At 45.1% G+C, this 18,503-nt stretch overlaps 1 protein-coding gene across 1 annotated transcript; it reads left to right on the plus strand.

The window, feature by feature from the left end:
• Positions 1 to 3,907: 3,907 nt before the first annotated feature.
• Positions 3,908 to 18,030, plus strand: MCFD2 (multiple coagulation factor deficiency 2). The gene is made up of 4 exons (XM_018576292.1): positions 3,908 to 4,003; positions 12,190 to 12,347; positions 17,293 to 17,452; positions 17,694 to 18,030. Exons 2-4 carry the CDS (start codon positions 12,199 to 12,201, stop codon positions 17,823 to 17,825), a joined length of 441 nt encoding a protein of 146 aa, XP_018431794.1. The 5' UTR covers positions 3,908 to 4,003; positions 12,190 to 12,198; the 3' UTR covers positions 17,826 to 18,030.
• Positions 18,031 to 18,503: the final 473 nt, after the last annotated feature.

Here is an 18,503-nt window from a genome sequence, read left to right on the forward strand (position 1 = left end):
ATCAGCATGGGGGACCTGATAGAGAACTTTCTCCTTCAGGCCCCTCCTCTGCTGAGCCCTGATTGGGCAAAGTCTTGCAGCTGACCTGTGGTCAGGTCCATCCCTATTCCTATTCCTGACCAATCAGGAAGCCAGGGCACGAGTCATGATGTACCACCTGGCTTTCCCACCTCTGCGTTTCCCAGGCTACTCTGCTCCCTTTGCGGGACCGGCATCTCAGGTGTCGGTGGGAAGCTAGGGAGGAGAGCGGAGAGCCATGGTTCACCGATCCCCTTCCCGTTCTATGGGACCGGGAGCGAAGCAGATTACATCACTTCCGGTCCCATAGCTGTCAGTGCCGGGCTCCCGAAGCCTGCGATCTGCACTTCAACTGCTTATTTGGAGTGTAAAGATGAGACTAGGGGTCTTTTGGACCCCCAGCATCACCTTAAAGCGTACCTGTCACTGCCGATATGCTATCACATGGGGGGCTTGTAATCCCCCCGTGTGATAGCAATTAAAGTAAATGTAAAAAAAAAAAACTGTTTTAAAAATAAAATAAATGTAAAAATAATGTACATTGTTTTAAAAGTTTTTTTATTGTGTTTTGGGCACTTAATTTAACTTAAGTGCATTTTTCAGTGAAAAATGCACTTAAAGTGACATTAAACCCTCAGATTTTTTTAACATAAACCAATACTGTAATGTGTGCCTTACTGTAATCCATGGTTGTTTCCCTTCTCTTTGCTGCTCTTCCTTTTAAATCTGTATCTGTTCTCATGCTGGGGGAGAACTTCCCTTTGCAGCTGAGTGCCTCTTCCTGTAGTGCTGGCTCAGGTTGCAAACGTACACACAGACACCATGTATCCATTCCAGAGACAAGGCAGTCTGCTGCAAAACAGAAGTTCTGCCCAGCATGAGAAGAGATACGGATTTAAAAGGAAGAGCAGCAAAGAGAAGGGAAACAACCATGGATTACAGTAAGCCACACAGTGAGAACGCTCACCAGGACAAATATAGGGGTGGCAGAGACAGCAATTAAAACCTGACAGGTGTTCCAAGTCCCTCGGAACTCTATCCTAAACTAGTTTTGGCTTCAGTTGCACTTTAAAGGTAATCTGTTCTTTGGCCATGCAGGTGAAAGTAACGGTTCACATTAACATCGGCCCTACCAGCTGCTTATAACTACCTTCCATTTGCTCCTCTGCTGCTCAGTTCACCCCAGGAAAAGAAGTGACATGCCAGGGGGACGTACTCCTCTGTCTCTGATGTGACAGTGCTGTGCTTGTTGGCGGACTATTGCACCCAGATATATCACATGGGGTAGAGGAAAGAGCTCTCAGCCCTGTGGATGCATTAGAATGTGTTGCATCAGGGCAGCCCCATTTAAACTCAATGCACCACAATGGACCAAACAGGAGGGAGAATCAAAAAGTAAAGGCAAACAGATGTAATGGCTTTAATAGAAGTAACTGTGAGCACTTGAACATATCCCTTTTCCACATAGCCCCCATGCAAGATGATGCACGTTGTTGTATCATTCAACTAGCTTCTTTATTCCTGCAGAGAAGAAGCTTTTCAGCTGCTGCTGAAGCCAGGTGTACAGCGCTTCCTTTACTTCAGCATCTGAGGTGAACCTGCTACTGCAGAGCACCTCCTTCCTTTTGCTCTCCGGTCGTAATGACGCACCCATGTCTCATCACTGGTGACAATTCTCTCCAGAATACTCTGATCTTCTTCATACCATGTCAAGAATTGTGTATCAACCTCCACACGCTGTTGCTTGTGCAGAGCAGTAAGTTGTTTGGGAAACCATCGTGTGCGGACTTTCCTGTAAGTCACCATGCACTATGGCAAATACGGATCCATAGCTGATATGCCCAAAGAAAGCGCACTACGGCACATTGTTCTTCAATATTGCAATCTCACAATGGAGCGTCCATGATGTTTCTGTCCACGTGACTACCACTCGACTAAAGTCCGAGCGCTGTACTGCACATGATCGAGCTATCCAACAGGCTGTGTAAATATGCTGAGAGTGCAAGCTTCTCTCTGTTCCACTTACCGCAGAATTTATAAATTGCTGTTTTGATTCTGCCTCATATCGTGCATGAAGCATTTTCCTCAGCGCAGAGCACTGCTGCTTATTAAGTTGGAGTGCAAGTGTGCTGAGAAGGTGCAATTCAGAATGATTGACACCACAATGCACCAACATGCATTACTATGCATTGCACTTACTGCAGAGTGGTGGTGTGAATAGGTCCTTAGGGGTTCCTGCTCACCTGCTGCTACATTGTTGCTCCCTCTAAAACGCTCCATTTTAGCAAGCAGGCTAGTGCGCTGTGACTAGTGCGGTGGGTGGATGGTGCAATAGCGCATCACACTTTTTACTTTTCTTTTAATTTATGTGGAGTGTACAAAGTGAACACTCCATTCAGGTCTGGTGTGCTGCCGAAAATTGAAGCATGTCTGCATTTTTTTGCAGAGCACATTACACCAGCAGCATGGTGTGAATGGGGCACATAGGTATCCTTGGTCCCGTTCACACCTATCCATTTTGTCGCTCAAAGCTAAGTGTGACAAAATGCTCAAGACAAGGAACCCCATGCATTTCTTTGGCCCTTGTTCACGCCGGAGCATTTTCGTCGCAAGTAGAAAAACGTCTGTCGCTGGAAGTACATGAGCTACTTTTCAGTCCCATAGACTTAAGCCTGCATTCACACCTAGGCGTCAGCTTTTCAGTGCACGATTTCGTCTAGCGTGTTTTTGCACATTTGTATGTGCATTAGACACAAGACGCTTGTCTAAGCTGGCAGATTGAAAGACATTGCGGTCAATGGACAAATACGCCTAAAAAAGCACAAAGAACACGCACAGAAATGTGGAAAACGCTTGTGTTGCTTGTTTTTCAGGTTATTTCCATTGAAGTCTATGGGGCCAAACGCACTGCAAACTGCACCCATGAAGCTCAGGAACTTTTTCCTGCAACAGGCATTTTGCAGCTTGTGACAAAACCCTCAGGGGTGAACGGGGGCCATTGAAATGGATGACATTCCAGGTCTTGAGCATTATGTTGCGCTTACTTTTGAGCAACTAAACACCTAGGTGTGAACGGAGCCTTAGATACCCTGTGGCTAGCGAGTTGCCACCAGGGACAAGATGGCCATTGTGACATGGGCCTCAGATGAGGCCTCTTCACTTCTATAGACAGAGGGAAGGTGGGCAGTGAAGGAAAGGTAAGTAGCGGCAGCTGTGGAGGCCGGTCCATTCCATTTTGTAGCAGGATCTCCTGCGTGAAAAGCTATTTTGAGGTATTTCGGGGGTCTGACATCCAATGCCTGAACACAGCTGCAATTGTTCATCTATTCGCTGCAGATTTGCCCAACACTGGCATTTCCATGCGTCCTCAGAAACATTCGCCAATCAGTTTTATAAGCACTGAAACGTGAGCAAATGACCCCTAGATTTACTCATTCTATAAACAAACCCCAGTAGGTCTATAATGTATAAACTTATTTGGCCTGACAATCTCAGCTCTGCTGCTTAGCCTGGGGCAGATGCTCTCTATATTGAAACCTTCACCAATCAGCTGGGACTTGTAGTCCCAAACAAGCTCGCCTCTTCCCATTATATCAGGGCAGAAGACAGAGCCACCCCCATACCGGGCAGATCATACAAGTGGATATTGGTATGTTCTGCATCCCCTCCTCCCCTCTGCCACCCCCCTCAACTGAGATATCAACACGTCTACCCGAAGGAGGAGAAACAAAAATGGCAATACGAGCTCCACCTGACACACTGCGCATGCGCCAAGTACTAAATCTCCAGGCGAGCGAAGATGAACGCCGATCCACGAACGTCTCCGCCGCCTGTATAATCCTGCTTGATGCTCGGCGCTCACTCGCTTTGTTCTGAGAAGCGGCTGGCTGAGGCTGCGGTGAGCGGTGCAGCCGGGTGAGAGCGGATTACCCCATAGCAGAGTCCAGCGTGAGCAGGAGTGAGCGGAGCTCCGCCCGGGGACGGGGAGGTATGTGACTGGATGGGGATATGGGAAGAAGTTGTAGAGGATCCCTGGAGCGGGGTGACATCAGTTTATGTCCCTATCAGTACTTTCTACCACTGCCAGCCTGGGTGCTATTACATTGGCAAATGCCAGCCTGGGAGCCATTACTTTTACTGGCAATCTGGGTCCCGTTACTTTCTACCACTGCCGGCCTGGGTGCCATGACTTTTACTGCCAACCTGGGTGCCATGACATTTACTGCCAACCTGGGTGCCATGACATTTACTGCCAGCCTGGGTAACATGACTTTTACTGCCAGCCTGAGTGCCATGACTTTCTACTACTGCCAGCCTGGGTGTCATGACTTTTACTGCCAGCCTGGGTGCCGTGACTTTCTACTACTGCCAGCCTGGGTGTCATGACTTTTACTGCCAGCCTGGGTGCTGTGACTTTCTACTACTGCCAGCCTGGGTGCCATGACTTTTGCTGCCAGCCTGGGTGCCATGACTTTTACTGCCAGCCTGGGTGACATGACTTTTGCTGCCAGCCTGGGTGCCATGACTTTTACTGCCAGCCTGGGTGCCATGACTTTTATTGCCGGCCTGGGTGCCATGACTTTTACTGCCGGCCTGGGTGCCATGACTTTTACTGCCAGCCTGGGTGCCATGACGTTTACTGCCAACCTGGGTGCCATGATGTTTACTGCCAACCTGGGTGCCATGATGTTTACTGCCAGCCTGGGTGCCATGACGTTTACTGCCAGCCTGGGTGCCATGACTTTTACCAATTTCTGCCTGGGTGCCATGACTTTTGCTGCCAGCCTGGGTGCCATGACTTTTACCAATTTCAGCCTGGGTACCACTACATTTGCAAATGCCAACCTGGGTGCCATTACTTTCTACCAATGCCAGCCTGGGCTCCATTACTTTAACTGCCAGCCTGAGTGCTTTTACTTTTAAGTCCAACCTGGGTGCCGTCACTTTGTACTACTGCCAGCCTGGATGCCATGACTTCCTACCACTGCCAGCCTGGGTGCCATTTGGCAGTTCTGAGTCTTGATAGACTTGGTATCTCTATCTCACCTTTTATATGTGTTTGCGCTAAAATTCATTTGAATTTATTTTTTACTGAAAATCTGGATTTCTTGGGCGAAAACTGTGCGACATACAAAGTTTCAGCTACCACCTTTTTTACACAGCAGGACCTCTACTGTCAGAATATATCTCATATTTGGGGTGAAGTCGTTTCTAGAGAAAAATGAGAACTTTCCTATTGTTTTATTATTATATTATTACTATTATCATGCAGCATAACAAATTGCAACTCCCATGTTTTTCCCCCCAAGGATTTCTACATTCTACGTTGATTTGGAGTTACATTTACAATGAAAATGTGCATTTTAGATTCTGTTTAAACACCCAAGAAAAAAAAAACAAAGTCTCCCAGCAGCAAAAGGGTTAAAGCTGGACTCTGGGTACAACGGAAAATTGAATACTTACCTTTCTGTAATTTTATTTTCTTGGTGCTTATACAATGCAGCATTGCTATACCAATGTATACTGCCATGTAGGCTCCATGAAAAAGCAATGTGCATATGTACAGTGGTCCAGCTTGGCCCATTATATGTATGTATGTATGTATGTAAGTACTTGGTCAGCACTTGGTCAGCCCACGGGGATCCTATATAGCACAGTAGTAGCAGGAGCCAATACAATGCTTTAGTCCCTGTTCAGACTTGCGCGTTCCATGAACGTGCACCAAACTTGGGGAAAAAGTATGCGCTTTGACGCATTGTCATGGAATGCGCCAAAACGTGCTTGTGGTACCATTCTTAGTTAATGGCATCCCAAACGCAGCCAAGCAAACATCTGGTTTACCCAGACGCATGTAGCAGAATTTGCTACAGGAGCTACTTTCCTGCATTTCTCGTGCATACAGGCACCCATTGACATCCATGGGGGCAGGCGGCAACTGCGGGGGAAAAACCCTCGCAAACGTGTCACCGCCACGCGTGTTCATAGAACATAATCGTGTGAACCGGGGACTCACAGCAATCTTCCGGGTCATCTGGTGTGCTGAGTGACTTCCCCTTTGCTTTTAAAGCACAGGGGGTCGCTCACTTAGCACACGGGCCAATCAGAGAATGCTTAGTGTTTTTATCAATGAATACGAGGCATTCTCTGATTGGACGAGGGGTGGATTGTGCAAGACAGGACAGGAAGTGTGTTTACTGTCTGGATCACCAGGTGAAAAAAGAAAACAAATGCAGCCACCACATCTAAGAATGGGTAAGCTGCAATATATTGCTTTGTTGTTTTTGGGTTTAGATACACTTTAACCATCAGTCCACCAGGGCCCCATCTACAGAGAACATATAACCAGTGACACAAGGGTTAACTGCAGGCACTATATAAATCCTGAATAATAAACAACTCTAGTTATCCTTTGGTCAGTGTGGGTTTTTTTTTATAACTAATTGTATAAAATCATCAGCACCCCATATCCAGGAATCCCTGGGGAAGTACATTCACATAAAGGAGAACTATGAGGTGAGTGCTTTCCACTCACCTCATAGTTCTAGCCGACCTGTGGCAATGAGACTGTCACAGGTCGGCTCAGTAGATCGGGAGGTGAGCGAACACATACCGGCGTTCGCTCACCTCTCGATCCTGTCACAACTCTCTGCCGTGACAGGGGAGGGGCTTGATTCCCCCCTCCCCGCTCCGATCTGCCAGCGCTGACTGGCGGAACAGACGGGCGAGGGGGCGGGTACAGCTGGCTCTGCCTCTAGATAGGCAGAGCCAGCTGTCAGTCACGCAGCTGGGTGGATCCCGGCACAATTGTCGGGATCCGCTTCAGCTGCGGCGTCTCAGTATACCGCGAGCTACAGCTCGCGGGAATACTGAGCCTAGGGTGACGGGAGGACGCTAGTTTGTGTCCTCCCCGTTACCCTAAGGAGAACTATGGGGAAAAGACTTAACCCCATAGTTCTCCTTTTAAGTTGAATGCGCACTATTGTCAGCCCATGGCACCTCAGTGTACAGTGCGCAGTAATACTATCCCGGCACACAGGAGACTTGTCTAAATTATTTTCTTGTTAAAACGTTTGCTGCCCAATCGCCTGTTTGATGTTTGTTTCCTTTTCTGCCAAGTCATTAAATGAAGCTTAGTCTGCTCTTTAGTCTAGAGCACGTACCTCGCGCCAAAGTCAATTTGGGAAAGTATTTTGAACAATCAGCTGGCCGGTGCCCAACTCGAAGGGTTTGACATTGAAAACATGTTGTTTTCTCAAACGTGCTTGCAGTGCCATTACTTGTTAATGGCAACCCGAATATGGGCAAAAAAACGCAGCACGCTCGCAGCTTAGAATGCGGCATAAGCTACTTTGCCGCATTTGTTGCGGATGTGGCAGCCCACTGATTTATTTACCTGATTCCCGATCCCCGGCTTCTGTGTGTATCTGGGCGTCCTCCACATAATGCAAGGATAGGGGCAATTGACAGCGGCTTCTTCTGCCCTGCTAACCTTCCCATGTGACACTCTCCAGCGGCTTGTGAGGCGGCTCCTGCAGGTTGATTGACAGCGGCGTTTTATTTTTTGCTTGCTGGTGTAAACAATGATCAACTTGTGGAAAGATAATCACTATTTATTTATAATATTATTATTATACAGGATTTATATAACGAAAACAGTTTGCGCAGCACTTTACAATATAAGGAAGACATTACAATCACAATACAAATCAAGACAAGATTGTAAGGAGGGCCCTGCCCCTGAGGGCTTACAATCTAAAAGGGAGGGGGAAGTGATACATTAGGAGGGATCTGTGTGGGGATGAATTGTTTGGGAACGTGATGGTTGAGGTGGGATAGGCTTCCCTAAAGAGATGATATAAGTGCCTGTCTCCCCCTCCCTGCAGCATTCAGCGTCCTCACATCTATACACTGTGTATAGAGGTTGGTGATTTACAAGGGGGGGGACAGACAAAAGAAGGATCGGCCTAAGAAGAAGCCGGCTCGGAGCTTTGGGTGAGTATATCTTCTTTTTTTTTCTTTTTTTTTAAACCTAGACACAAACGAGCACCTAACCCTTGAAGTGCTGGGGTAGCCCCACTGCAAGGGTTAATACAAATAAATCTTGGAGTTCTTCTTTAAAGCTGAACTCCAGGAAAATGACAAAACTTGCCTTGCAGTGGGGTTCCACCTCCTACACTGAAATGCTTGTTTTTGTTTAGGGTACCAGCTTTACATACCTGATCCCTCGCTCTCCCATCAACCCGCGATTTCCTCTTCCCTTCTGCGCTCAAGTTTGTACACAAGACCTCAGCGTCCTCACTTACAATACAGGGCTGCTGGTCCTTCTTTCTATGTGATAATGTCGGCATGCAAACAACGGACACCGAAAGGAAACAGCTTCTGGGGAGGGGTAGCACAGAGAGGAGGAAGGCTATGGGAGTAATGAATAAAGTAATACTACTTTTATAGAAATCAAGAAATGAGCATTTAACCCTTGCAGTGCAGGGGCAGTTAGTGTATTTCCCTGGATTTCAGTTTTAATGTATGAAGCATGCACACCCAAGGCCAGCAATCATATCTGGTTGGTACATATCGTTTAGGATTTCTTCATGGTATATTTATGTACACACCCTTCTTATGTGTTACTTGTTCCTTATTAGGCAGAAAAGCAATGGTTTCAGCAATACGTTACACCTTTTATTTGTGTCTGATGGGTGACACCCTCACTGGTTATATTAGGTGTGGAGCCTATTACCTCAGAATTAGGCCTTTTGTTTTTAAAATCAACCCCATGTAGGGAGTAAAAAAGCTGCGTCAGAGTCCAGTCCTCCTCTGACACCCAACGCAGAACTAATACTAAGGCATGCATCACTTGACTCTGAAACACCTATCACCTATGTCGCATACCACGGCACATGTAAGATTCAGTATTCCTGGATGTGTATGGACATGCAGTATGTTATGAGACTGAGCTGAAATCTAGGCATTCAGTACTCATTATCATGTTCCAGCAAGATGGTATTCATTCATTTTTTTGCTTTTCTGACATTATCTGTTCTAACCCCTTTTAATCCAGTGTTTGTTCACAACACAACAGGGGTAAGCAACCTCAACACTCCAGCTTTGGCGAAACTACAAATCTCATATTGCCTCTGCCTCTGGGAGTCATGACCGTGGTTGTCAGTATTGCAATGTCTCATGAGACTTGTAGTTCCACAACAGCTGGAGTGCCAATTTGCCTTCCCTTGACGTAGAAGCTATAACACAGTGAATAGTAACCTTAGGGAGCTAGAGACGTGCTTTAGGTGAGACAAAGTGCTGAAAGATCTACTGTGATAAAAATGATTTATCATCAGACTATTTGTGAGTAGCCATTGTAAATAGGGATGAAAAGATTTAATGTAGCACTATATAGAGTTGTGTGGGAAAAAAGTGCACCTTCCTAGAATTCTGTGGTTTTAAGTATCAGGATCACCTGGTCCTAAGCAGGTCTTAAAATTTAGCGAAATACAACCTCAGATGCACAACAACGCATGACATATTACACCGTCTCTTAATTAATTTCCAAACATAAAGCCAAAATGGAGAAAAACTAAGTACACCCTTACTGCTTCCATAGGAATTAAGAGGCTAAGTAGCAGTCAGTTGCTGCTGATCAAATGTCCTTGATTGATCATTAGCAAGTGTGACCACCTATAGAAAAGCCGAAGTTTTAGGCTAGGGTCACACCAGATGCAGTGCGTTCCGTCCAGAATCGCACCGGAACGCACTGCGGTCTGGTGCAATCAAAATAGTGCTTGCAGCATTTTGATTGGACCGGACCGCGGGCACAATGTGCCTTTGCGATCCCATGCGGGCGATTGCATTGCGGACGGAGGGCGTGGCTACGGTGCCATCCACTTCAATGGCCCGTTACGCCCCCTCCTGCCCCGCAAAAAGTGAGCCGGCCCGCAATGCGATGCAGTGCGTTTTCCGGCCAGAATCGGGCCGGAACGCACTGCATCTGGTGTGAACATACCCTTAGCAGTTTTCTGGTCTGGAACAGTCAGGGGTGTGATAACATACATCAGACATCAGCAATGATCTTAGAGAAGCGCAGGTTTCTGCCCATCAATCTGGGAAGGGTTGTAAGGCCATTTCCAAACAATGTAAAGTCCATCATTCTACAGTGAGAAAGATTATTTACAAGTGGAAAATATTCAAGACCTTTGCCAATCTTTCCAGGAGTGGACAGACCCGCTAATTTACCCCAAGGTCAGACCATGCAATACTCAGAGAAAGTGCAAAAAACCCTAGAGTTCATCTCCGACTCTACAGGCCTCAGTTAGCATGTTAAATATTAAAGTTCATGACAGTAGAATTAGAAAAAGACTGAACAAGTAAGGTTTGTTTGGAAGGAAGGGATAGCAAGGAGGAAATGTCTGAGTTGATAGGCACTCCATACATCCAATGGAGGATCCGTTAAAGACTGAAGAGATGACAACTGCAACCATTGACCGTCAACATAGAAGTCCTCAATTCTAAGTGTAAGCGCCTCCATGAGACCACGTAACCGCTTATTCTCAAAGCCAGCAGGAAAGTCAACGTCACCTATCACCGAGAACACACGGCTCGGTTATCGGACGTTACAAGCTTAAAACTTGCCCTCTTCAAGCTCCCACCAATAGAATCCGTAACAGCTGAGTCCTAGCGGCACTCAACAGTTATAGCAGGATCCAGTACCTAATATGCCTACAGCTGCGGCAGCCTGACGCTGTCCCCAGCCAACAGCTTCCCTCCTCGCTCTCAGTTCTAGAAGCAGATCTCCCCCATCTGCCGGCGCCACCATTCCGTCATCAGCGTTTACTGACTCACCCACTACTTCTATCAAACACTGAGTCATCTCTCTTTTTACACATGATCCTTATGTAATATATGTAATTCCAATTTGTTTATCACACTACATGCAGGGTAGTAGCGCTTCTTCCTTGTTTTTTGTCCATTGTTTGGAAGGGTTGCCAGGAGAAAGCCTCTTCTCTCTCAGAAGAACATGGCAACACAGCTTGGGTTTGTGATGTGGCGCAAGACTTCTGGAACAATGTCCTATAGCATAGACCAGTGGTGGCGAACCTTGGCACTCCAGCTGTGCCAAAACTACGAAAAGAAATGAGCTGTATTAACAACACTGCCCACCAGACACCCAGCTTGGAGAGATGTTCTACCTTCTTCAATGTGATGCAGCCTACGAAATCTCTTATGTTTCAGCATAGCCTGCCCTCAGAATCCTACTAAAATGTTCCAGACGGGACAGATACAGGTGACTTAAACCTGATAGGAAGAACAGGACAGTAACATGAGTACAGAGAGTGTGTATGGTTCAGCAAGCTAAAGACTTAGAGCAGTGGTGGTCCACATATGAGCTTCAGGGGGCACCTGATGTCACCAGGCCAAATGTAATATTCATTATACTGTATGCAATGCTGTCGAAGATGGTTGTAGGACTAAAGGAAATTATCAGAGAATGTGCTACAGGAGTGCTTGGATACTGAAGTCAAGCTGTAGGAGACAGTCAGAAACTGGAGACATGTTACAGGAGACTACTAGAGATGACTGCTATTACAGAGCCTTCAGAAATCAATAATCCCGTTACAGACTGCTGGGGTCCCTGCTGCAAACAACAATGGGCAGTGTATGGCTCTCTGGACACATGTTGGGGCACCAGGGACTTAGAGACTTAGGCCAGCTATCAATACATTGTGAAATGTAGCTAGTATTACTATGTAATGACTATTTTAGCTTCTTGTGATCTCCAGTACAGCAGGGCTCAGTCTGTGAGTCAGAGCTGGGAGCTTGCTGACTGGATGAGAAAGTAGAGTGAACAGAGTGATGACTTCATCAATGTGCTGCTCCTTCACTATCCAGTCAGCAACCAGGGTGGAGGATGGGCGACCAAACTTCATTGCTTAACAGTAGTGAAGAAAAGTGAGGTCGGCGGCCTTTCTGTGCTGTTTGCCAGATGTGTGAGTCAGTTATAAGAGTACTGGAACAAAACTATAGGCTGGGTAAGACTGTTCAGAGGTATTTTTTTTTTCTTGAACACATTCATGAAAGTTGCGTATAGTCGCCCTTTAACAAAATATTATGACTTTTATTATTCAAGGTTTTTGCTGGTAAATCATTTTAATTTGTACATTTTCTTTGTTGCCTCCACATAGGAAAACAATGATTGGCGGCAGGACTTCCTATATCTGTTGCTGTCTGCTTTCTGCTGTTTTAATACTTTCCACCCTCGCAGAAGAACATGAACACACAGTGCAAGGGGAGCATCACGCCGGCTCTCGCTTTGACAAGAATGTGATACAGGACAAAGAGTGAGTATTGTAACATTGCTCAAGAACACGGCCTTTGATGATAAAGGATGTAAACCTGCTATTTAATATAATAATGGGGAATGCAGTTTTATGATCATTGCAATTAAAGGACAAATGTAGAACTCCAGGCAAAACTTTTCTTAACCCTTAAAAGTGGGGCTACCCCCGCACTGCAAAGGTTACGTGTTCATTTTAGTCTAGGTGCAAAAAGAACAAAGTTATAGTTACCTGATCCTCGATGCCGGCTGGCTCTTAGGCCAGTCCTTCCAGCCTTGCTCCCCCTCTGCTCCTGCAGTCTAAGGATCCTTAAGTCATCATGTCCAATAAACTGTGTATAGGACGTGAGAACACGGGGGTTGGATTGGTTGTATTATATATCATAAAAGTTTACTTGTCCTTTAAACATTTAGAGTTTGGTTATATCTTAGTTGCTAGCAAGTGCTGGTCTGTTAGCTTCATATAAACTTTGGTGTAGTGATAATCCAATTAAAGCTGGCCATACGCTGCTTAAATTTCCTGCTGTCTGGCCCGGCTGGCACCACCAGGGCGGGAGCAAAGTCGCAAATTGTCGGCTGATCAGTGACTGTCCAATAAGCTGCAGTCAGTGTTTGGGTATTAGGACAGTGCCAGGCAGGAGATTCCCCCAGCAGCACTGTTTAGTATAGATGGAGGAAATGGGTAGACTTCTTTTGTTCAGCCCAGAAGGCTGAAAGGAAGAAACCTATAAATGTATTGCCAGCATTGGATTACTTTAATGCTTCAGGAATGAAAGTAACACTGTTCAACCTAAAACGGCAACTTTACTCATAAGTAACAGGTTTATTTGTCAAAACAATTGTAGTGAATTAGGTTGTGACCCACTTCATCTAATCTGCATGGCTGCTTAGCATAAACTGGTGGGCATTGCCACAGTTCTAATTGATCAGACTGTGCACACTCAGAGTGTCTTTAAGTGGAGACACTGAAGCTTTAAAGAGAACTATGGGGTAACCTTTTTATCCCATAGTTCTCTTTAGGGTCACGGGAGGACATATACCAACATCCTTCCGTAACCCAAAGCTCAGTATATAGCGAGCTATATACTGAGGGCGCCGCAGCCGGGACAGATCCCGACTACACTCATGATCCACCCAGATGGCTGATTGACAGCGGGCTATGCCAATCTAGAGGCAGAGCCAGCTGTGCCCGCCCCCTCCCCCATCCATTTCTCCAGTCAGCACTGGAGGGGAGGAATCCCTGCAGGGAGAGGTTACTGACAGTCACCGCTCTCTGCAAGGTGATGATCGACAAGTGAGCGAGCGACGGTATGTATTTGCTCACTTCCTGATCAATAGAGCCGACTTGTGACAGTTTCAATGTCACACGTCAGCAATGAGTGTAAATCACTCACCTCATAGTTCTCCTTTAAGTACAACTCCAGCAAATTTAAATTCATGTAGAGATAACCAGGCACACATCGCGCATTTTTTAATGCTCTACATTTTAGTTTACTTAAATGAAAACTTCAGGGGTGATAGGATTTGTGAAATCCCCTCACATTCTACACTGAGTGGATAGATTATTATGACCACCCCATCAGTACTTCGTTGGGCCAACTTTTGCCTTCAATACTGCGGTGATTCTTCTTGGCATGGACTCCACGAGATGATGAAAGGTGATGCGAGGAATCTGACACCATGCCTGATGAATAGCACTGTCCAGTTCTGTGAGATTTGATGGTTGTGGAACCAGTTGCCTGATGGCTCTTTCAACTTTGTCCCACAAATGCTCAATTGGATTGAGATCTGGTGATTGTGGGGGCCACCTAAGCAAGGTAAAGTCTCCCTCATGTTCTTGAAACCACTCCTGCACAATACGAGCACCGTGGCATGGCGCATTGTCTTGTTGGAAGAAGCCATCTCCATTGGGATACGCCATCAACATGATAGGATGAACTTGATCAGCAACGATACTTTGGTATGTTGTGCTATTCAGACGTTGTTCCACACGAATTAAAGGGCCCAAATCATGCCAGGAAAACATGCCCCAAACCATAACACTGCCCCCACCAGCTTGAAGGGTTGTACTCATGCATGTGGGGTGCATGCTTTCATGCTGTTCCCGCCAAATTCTCACTCTGCCATCTGCATGATGCAACTGGAAATGTGATTCATCGGACCACATAACTTTTTTCCCAATGCTCGACTGTCCAATCCTTGTGTTCCTGTGCGAATTGGAGACGTTTTATCTTGTTAACTGCAGACAGCAAAGGTGTTCGAACAGGCCTTTGGCTTCCATATCCCATACGATGCAGTGTACGGCGAACAGTGCGTTCAGAGATCATTTGAGAGGATCCCTGATTAAGATCTGCAGTAATTTGATGCACTGTTGCCCTTCTGTTGTCTTGTACCAGTCTTGCCACTCTCCGTTCTGCCCTAACATTGACTAGTCGCTGACGGCCACAATTCGCACGTTCAGACCCAGATTTTCCGCTGACAGTCCAGTCTTTAAACACTTTAACAACAGCTGCTCTTGAACATTTAACGAATTCTGCTGTTTTGCTGATACTCGCTCCATGGCTCCGAGCGCCAACAATCATCCCACATTCAAAGGCTGTTAAATCGCGTTGTTTACCCATATCTTCAGAAAAAAATCACTTCTACTGTCGTGGTAAACAACCTGCTTCCCTATTTATAATGGTCTGGCCCTCTAGCAACTTCAGCGCAAAATTATAGCCAATTTGCCTACAAACGTCAGGTGGTCATAATAATCTGGCCACTCAGTGTATAGTTCGCCCTTTACTCCCTACCTTGCTCACTTTTGTCACCCTGTTCCAATCACTCTTCCCTAACTTTCACAGATCTTAATTGTAGAACTTGTTTTGGCAATTTGCTAAACCTCTGTGTATCCAGTACTACTTGTACCGGAGAAAGGGATTAAATCTCCTGAAAACTGAACCGTTAGTGCAAATAAAAAAAATATGTAGTGATGAAGTTTAATATCCGTGTATAATTGTGTTAGCATTAAGATGAATCCACCTTTTCAGCTACACTAAGTGAGTAAATAAAAAGTGACCTCACTGTTAAGTGCACAAAAAAACAAACTGTAAATTATTCAATTATTCATAAATAGTGTGAACATCTATACATGTGATATCTCTATACAATATATGTGTAGTATCAAGTGCATACACAATGATTCCTCTGTGAGATTAATCGATGCAAACTATTATAAATGCTATCAATCTCTATTAAACTCTGTGTAAAAATTTCACGCAGATATATTTTTACACAGAGTTTAATAGAGATTGATAGCATTTATAATAGTTTGCATCGATTAATCTCACAGAGGAATCATTGTGTATGCACTTGATACTACACATATATTGTATAGAGATATCACATGTATAGATGTTCACACTATTTATGAATAATTGAATAATTTACAGTTTGTTTTTTTGTGCACTTAACAGTGAGGTCACTTTTTATTTACTCACTTAGTGTAGCTGAAAAGGTGGATTCATCTTAATGCTAACACAATTATACACCGATTTGAACCACTAGCGTTGTATTTTCAATTAAACACACTCATTGGACCTAGATGTCTATATTGCAGCAGCTTTTAATTTGATTTAACACATTTAAATTATCAAAGCGCAGATTGAAAATTAACATACTTGAAGTTTAATATCCATAGTATAAGGCCTCATTCACACAGCTAAGTGTCGGCACGTACAGATCCTTGCAACGTACATGGCCGTATCTGGCCGTTCCTTGGAAGGATAGGTGCTGTGTGTGATTGTACGCAGCAGCTTGCTATTGGCTATTGCATTTTACAATATCCAATAGCAGGCTGGGTATGGCTCCCAGCCTGCAGATGAAGAGGAGGCAGGGGGGCGGGGCAGAGGAGCCCGGCCGGATCAGCCGGACCGGGGAAGAGAAGCCGTCGGACCGGACCAGGGGAAGAGGAGGCCGGGACAGGAGCGGCGTCTGTGTCCCCGCTGCCTCCGCCAACACAGGCAGGGAGAGCAGCGCAGATTTGAAGGGACACAGGCCGCTGCAGCCACAGTCCTCCTAAATGTACTGGCGGCTGCCGGTACATTTAGGAGAACTGTGGACCCCGGTTCGTAAGTACGGATTGTCCGTAAGTCGGACGTCCGTAATTCGGGGACTGCCTGTATGTAAAAACCGCACTTGCACTATGTGGCCAAAAGTTTGGCACACCTACATGAGATTGTTGGACATCAGATTCCAAAACCATGGGCAGTAGTATGGAGTTGGCTCCCCCTTTGCAACTACAACAGCCTCCACTCTTTCAGTAATATGTTGGAGTATCTGGGAAATTTGTGGTCATTCAGTTTAAAGAGCAATTGTGAGGACAAAAAAAGGAAAAAAGTTTATGGGGGAAAAAACCCAATGCAGATACCACATTTAAGGACTTGTAGTTGGCGTTCCAATTCATCCCAAAGTTGTTCAGTATGGTTTTTGGCATGTAGTCTGTGTTCCAATTCACTCAGATGGTTTTCAGTAGGGTTGAAGTCAGCAGTCTGTGTAGGCGACTCCAGTTCCTTCACACCAAACTCATCAATACGTGTCCTTATGGAACTGGCTTGGTGCACCTGAACTCAATCATTTGTATCCACGTATGTGATATTGTTTTGCCTAGAAAGCTCTGTGCAGTATATTTGGGGTAAACATTCATGTCTGTGCAGATTACAGAAAAGTTGCATTGGATAAAACTAGGAAGTTGTTGTTTTTTTTTTTTCCTAAATTTACTTTCGACTTTCCTAATTTAAAACCTAGGAAATAAAAATATATGTATTTAAAACAGCTTCCAAATGAAAGCCCTCTTTATCTTGGGGAAAAAAGATGCACGGTGCTTTAGCATAGACTACCATAGCACTTTAGGAGAGAAAGGGAAGAAAAGGCTCTGAGAAGATGTAATTAATATTATTTTTTGTCCTCAGCCACATCATGGAGCATTTAGAAGGAGTTGTAAACAAGCCAGAGTCAGAGATGTCCCCACAAGAGCTCCAGCTTCATTACTTCAAGATGCACGATTATGATGGCAACAATTTGTTGGACGGTCTGGAGCTAGCAACCGCTATCTCCCATGTACATAAATCGGTCAGTATATAGAAATGGCTGTCTTCCACTCAGAGCACACAATGTGACCTCGATCACCAGTCTGTCAATTATATGTGAAAGGGCAAGCCTGCTGTTGCATTTTCTTCTCTTGTATATGTGGATTTGAATGGCTCATGGATCCCTAATCTGTAGTATTTATCTTTTTAAGTTATCTTTTTATATACACCTGTATAAATAACAACATAAAATGTAATTCCATCGCTTTATGTCTTCATTTTAGGGGAGCGCAGAGCATGCGCAGGCCATAGACGAGCAGGAACTGATCACCCTGATAGATGACGTTCTGAAGGACGATGATCTGAATAATGATGGATATATTGACTATGCCGAATTTGCTAAATCATTAGAATAAAGACTTTTTGGTTTATTTTCTTCTAAATGTGAAGTAGAGCAATGGCCGTGTTTTTTTAGTATTGTGGTATCCCGTTCTGTGCGATCCTGTGGTCTGTATTCTGTGTTTAGCTGCACAGCTGGGACATTCTGTGGCCGTTTTTATTGGTTTAATTTACACAAGAACATGATGTACTTTAACCAAAAATACAGGTTTTTAACGTTTCCTTAATTTGCCTTTACTGGTTTTTACAGTAACAAGCAGCCCAGTGCCACCATATAAAAAGTGCCTGCCTCCTATTAGTGGGCTGGTGCAGGATTTCAAAGCATGCAGCTTGTCTGGAGCAGACCGTCATGGCGCAGTGTGGGTACTCCTCAGCGGCGGTGATGACAATGACTTATACAAGATCTCCGTTCTAAACAAACACTTTCCTATCGTTTTTAATGACAGAGCTGTTCAAATCTTAAAAAAACTAATTCATGAAGCCAAATGCAACACAGAGTTGTAATACATATAAGAGATTTGTTTTCCCTTCAAAAGGATTTTTATTTTTGTCCTTCCAGGCCTGATATTCATACAGAGCACAGCTCTGTCTGTCTGAGCAGGTGGTCTGCAGGTAAGTTACACTTACAAGTCTTGTCCCTCCCCCAAACCAGCGACTGGACAGTGAAGGAGAAGCAGCAGACTGATTAACACCTT

This window comes from Nanorana parkeri, unplaced genomic scaffold (assembly GCF_000935625.1).
Source record: "Nanorana parkeri isolate BGI_ZX_2015 unplaced genomic scaffold, ASM93562v1 scaffold63, whole genome shotgun sequence".
NCBI classification, from domain to species: domain Eukaryota; kingdom Metazoa; phylum Chordata; class Amphibia; order Anura; family Dicroglossidae; genus Nanorana; species Nanorana parkeri.